This window comes from Sturnira hondurensis, unplaced genomic scaffold, assembly GCF_014824575.4.
Source record: "Sturnira hondurensis isolate 20B ecotype Veracruz unplaced genomic scaffold, ASM1482457v3 Scaffold0002633, whole genome shotgun sequence".
NCBI lineage: Eukaryota > Metazoa > Chordata > Mammalia > Chiroptera > Phyllostomidae > Sturnira > Sturnira hondurensis.
Window position 1 is genome coordinate 6,037 of NW_028075264.1, and position 5,181 is coordinate 11,217.

General features: G+C 41.4%; 1 protein-coding gene across 1 annotated transcript; it reads left to right on the top strand.

Annotated features, from left to right (window-relative positions):
• The first annotated feature begins 200 nt into the window (after nucleotides 1–200).
• On the top strand, nucleotides 201–1,568 carry LOC118983071 (DDB1- and CUL4-associated factor 12-like protein 2). The gene has a single exon (XM_037040339.1). It carries the CDS (start codon nucleotides 201–203, stop codon nucleotides 1,566–1,568), a length of 1,368 nt encoding a protein of 455 aa, XP_036896234.1.
• The last annotated feature ends 3,613 nt before the right edge of the window (nucleotides 1,569–5,181 follow it).

The following is a 5,181-nucleotide window of genomic DNA, read 5'->3' on the forward strand; positions in this document are numbered from 1 at the left end:
AAAGCCTCTGCTCTCTCGATCGCCCGCTACTCTTGGCCGTTGAGAGCCCGCGTTCCTGGTTGGCTAAGAGGCACCACCGTCCCGCCGCCACCACAGCCAACACCGGTGCCACACGCGGTCGCCGCTGCCGCCGCCGCCGCCGCCGCCGCCGCCGCCGCCGCCGCCGCGCGGTCATCTCCAACACTCGCCCGCCGCCCACCATGGCCACGCTGCGAACAGGTAGTAGGAAGCGGAAAGCGCCCGCCATCGAGGGGGCTGACTCGAGCTCATCGTCCGATGGTCCGCTGCAGCCCAAGAGGCAGAAGCGGCTGGTGACCCGGAGCTCGCTGGTGTACTACCTGAAGGGCCGCGAGTGGGGCGCGCGTAGCCGCGAGGGGCTCCAGGTCTTCGAGGGCGAGCTGAGCGGCTACTCGGTGCAGAAGCTGCCGGAGCTGCTGCGAGAGCGCGAGCTGGCCCTGGGCACCCTCAACAAGGTGTTCGCGTCGCAATGGCTGAACGACAGGCATGTGGTGTGCGGCACCAAGTGCAACACGCTCTTCGTGGTGGACGTGCTGTCGGGCCAGATCACCCGCATCCCACTCATGCGGGACCAGGGGCCCGAGTTGGCCCGGGCCCAGCCGAGCTGTGGCATCCACGCTATCGAGCTGAATCCCTCCAAGACCTTGCTGGCCACCGGAGGCGAGAACCCCAACAGCCTGGCTGTCTACCAGCTGCCCACCCTGGACCCCGTGTGCCTGGGGGACCGCAACGGCCACAGGGACTGGATCTTCGCCATCGCCTGGATGAGTGACACAGTGGCTGTGAGTGGGTCCCGCGACGGCACGTTGGCTCTGTGGAGAATGGGCCCCGACCTGTTCAACGGCAGCATCGCCTGGCACAATGACGTGGGGCTCCCAGTGTATGCCCACATCTGCCCGATGCACGTGGAGACCCTCCCCAGGTCCAGCACCAATCTCAGTAACAGAAAGGTGCGGGCCCTGGCCTTCAGTAGCAAGAACCAGGAGCTGGGAGCAGTGTCCCTTGATGGCTACTTTCACCTGTGGAAAGCCCAGGGCAACCTGTCCAGGCTGCTGTCTATCAAGCTGCCCTACTGCCGAGAGAACGTGTGCCTGACCTACTGTGATGAGTTGTCCCTGTATGCAGCGGGCTCCCAGACCCACGTCTCCTTTCTGGATCTGCGCCACGGTCAACAGAACATTCGGCCACTGTGCTCCCGAGAGGGCGGCACTGGTGTGCGCTCACTGAGCTTCTATCAGCACATCATCACCGTGGGCACCGGCCAAGGCTCCCTGCTCTTCTACGACATACGCGCCCAGAAGTTCCTGGAGGAGAGGGCCTCGGCAGGCCAGGACTCCTTCCTGGCGCCTACAGGGAGGAAGCTCAAGCTCACCTGCGGCAGAGGCTGGCTGAACCACGACGACCTGTGGGTGAACTACTTCGGCGGTGTGGACGAGTTCCCCAACGCTGTCTACACCCACTGCTACAACTGGCCGGAGATGAAGCTCTTTGTGGCTGGGGGGCCTCTCCCTTCAGGCCTCCACGGGAACTATGCAGGCCTCTGGAGCTAAGGGTGGCCACTGTGATCTCCAAGTGCCCAGATTTCCCTTCTACTCCCCTCTCATTTTCCCTCTTCATGCTGTGTTTGTGCATATAACTCAGTGTGGCATTTATTCCCCCTAGTGGAGTTGTCCAACTTAGTTGTGCTGTTTGTATTAAACAGAGAGGGGTGGGGGAGAGGAGGAGAGTGTTGTCCTTCAGGCAATCAAAAAACTTAGCTTTAATACTTTTCTACGACTCTTCAACACCATCTTTTTGAATTCTCATACCAAGATTTTTGGCTAATTCTTAATTGTGTCTTTTCTTTGAATCATTTATATAGTCTCTCTAATGCCATGTAGTCATGGTTTTACAATTATGTATCTTTTTCTTTGTTATTGCTATTACAGTTATATTATTTTTAGTTATTTTTTCATTGAAGGTAGATGTTATATTAAGAACATTTTTAAACTAGGTTTGTATATCTGTTCTGGAAGGCTAGCCATAGTTTTATGACATTGTTCCAATTGGAAATTACATTCCAAGTTCTAGATTATCAACTTTTAGAAACATTCCATTTGAAATTGTAGTCATAGTGTTTATAGTTTGTAAGTTGTTGGTGCTAAATGTGCTTTTTTAAAAAAGTTTATTCTCTTAAAAAAAGTTGTTATAGAGTCTTGGTTTTTGTACCAAAATCTCAATTGGTCAGAACGGTTTAGGAATGCAGGGGTTCTGCTGATTCAATGTTCAGATCAAGTGCAAACTGAATCAGTCTTTTTTCCCCTTCAACCCTTGCTTAAATTTTTATGACCTGCTGTTAAATAGATAAATGGTGTATTTTTTCACTTCTTGCCTTAGTACCATCAAGACATGTGGATATATTTGAATATTTGTTGCTTAAGGAACTTGCACAGAGCTTCAGTGCCACCTTTCAAAGCAGGGATTGTAAGTATAAACATGTAGCATGTGTGGCAAGCTGGGAGGAATGTATACTGATCCAGGATAAAGACTGGATAATTTCACTATTGCTGTTTTTATTACCAAATATTATATTTGAGCATATTTAAAAATTTCCAATTCAGCTTAACAGTTAAATTACAAGATAAAAAACTCAAAGAAGAAAAATTACCCCAGTCCCTACTCCTTTTAAAAGATCCTTAATTTTTAAAGTCTAAATTACTATTATTTTATTTATTTCAAATATTCTTACCCAAAGTGAATATATATATATATATATATATATAAAGTAGTCAGGTTATAATCCTCATGTAATAATAAATGATTATCAAGGACACAAAACGTTTGTTTCAAGAGGATGGGCTAGAGCTGAAAGTAAGTAGGATTAGGTTGAAGAAAAGTACTTTGGGGCTCAAATACAAATGTTGGATTGTTAAGAAAACAGGTTGGGCTGCCAACCTGTTTGAGAATATTAGAAGTGGGAAGGGAGATTGGCCCTTTCTCAGGACTAGCCAGGTTGTGCTCACCTTGGATTAGTGTTATGTTATATCTGTTTTTCCTTAAATGTTTGGCACTCAGATGCTGCCTTGATGTTCAGGTACTACATGCTGTTCAGTTGCAAATCTGAACCAAGTAATATAATGAGCTGTACTAAAAGTGAGTTAAAAAAAATGCAGAGGGGTTGGGGGAGAAAGGCAGAAAACTACATGAAAAACAATAAAAACAATAAAAAATAAAAAATAAAATAAATTAAAAATACAGAGGGCTTGGGAGAAAAGGCAGAAAACTACATGAAAACAATAAAAAATAAAATAATAAAAATACTAAAAAAATACAGAGGGATTGAGGGAAAAGGCAGAAAACTACTTGAAAAACAATAAAAATATAAAAAAATAAAATAACTTAAAAAATGCAGAGGGGTTGGGGGAAAAGCAGAAAACTACTTGGAAAACAATAAAAAATATAAAAAATAAATAAAAAATAAAATAAAAAATAAAACTTAAATCAAATATTAAAAAATACAGAAAAAAACTTTTTTAACATAGATTGTTTTAACAGTTTTATATAGTTGCTTTATTAACAGTAAAATGTATTTGTGTGCATGTGTGTCTCCAACTCAGATGTAAATGTCTTGAAAGCAGAGACTATAACTGTCATCTTTATATTCTCTCATTTCTCCATTAATGCCTAGCAAATTGTTGTCAGTCAGTAAATATTTACTGAATGAATGTATTTGCCTCTGGAGACATAAAGTTCAAGGCTATAAAAAATAAGTACATAAATACATACATACATAAATAAATAATAAAAAATTTACTCTTAAATAGTATGGAATCCTGTTGTGTTTTCCCTTCTTTGTTTTTCCTTAAAATTTTCCTTAATTCATCACCAGGTCAGTCCACGGTTCTTGTCTTTTTATAAACTTCCCTACTATGATACCAGAAGATAAAGGAAAATGTGTAAATTATAATGGCTCTGAAATTAAATATTTTCACCTAGAAATAGTTACATTTGAAGATTTCTTTTAAATATATTGTTTGTTTCATAAATTAGTTTTAAAAGGTTTTTCATGTAGGCAATTCATATTTCTACTTTAAAATTCGTATTTTCTAAAAACTTTTTTCACCCAAAAATATTTCAGTGAAGGGATATACATTGCCTTTCTTCTAGGTTATAGGGCATTTTTATGGTATTTTGTAATTGTTTTGGGAATCAGGAGAATGATTTCAGAGGAAATGACACTTTGTACATGAGGTCGCATTTTAAAGACAAAATACAATGAATATCTCTAATTTGTTCTCTGGCTCAGCCCTTCATCACAGACTTATTCTTAACTTTCTCATTATTTAGGGTATAACTTTTTGATGCCAAATCACATGGCTTGCCTTTAAAAAAAACCTAAATAGTATAAGTATTTAGTTTTTTAGTTTTTCTACATATTTGTATTATGTAGAATTTTAAATATTTTGAAATATTTCCTGGTTTAAAGATAAAGTGATCCACAGAAGTACAATGAATTGTATAACCTATGAGTGTAAAATAATTGAAAAAGTAACTATACCAGTACTCTAGGAAACCCATAAATATAGTTCATTTAAAATATACAAGGGGCCCTGGCTGGTGTAGCTCAGTGAATTGAGCTCAGGCTTGCGAACCAAAGCATGGCCAGTTTGATTCCCAGTCAGGGCACATGCCTGGCTGGGTTGCAGACCATATCCCCAGTATGGGGTGTGCTAGAGGCAACCATGCATCGATGTTTCACTCTCTCTTTTTCTCCCTCCCTTACCCATCTCTCTAAAATAAATAAATAAATAGAATCTTAAAAAAACTACACAAGGGAACACATATCTTTATATACATATTATATGTGACTGTTGTCTGAAAAACCTTAGTTACTTACAACTACTCATAAAAATGTTAGTTTCATTTATCCATGTTTAAGTACAAATGCACATATTCCTCCCCAAGTGTATTGTTGACTCAAAAGTTTATGTTATTCTCATTTTCTCTTTGGATCAATTTCAATTTTTTTAAATGGGGAAGAAAGAATTTACTAATTAAGGATGTTCGCTGAAATAAATTGAGATGACTCCTTTGGAAGAATCTCATCTGTTAAATCTACCCTAGCATTAATGATAAACAAAATAGAATTCTCTAAATGTTGATTCTTATCTGGCTGTACGCAGT

Coding starts and splice junctions, on each gene's coding strand:
- LOC118983071 (XM_037040339.1), top strand. CDS start 201: ATGGCCACGCTGCGAACAGGTAGTAGGAAGCGGAAAGCGCCCGCCATC.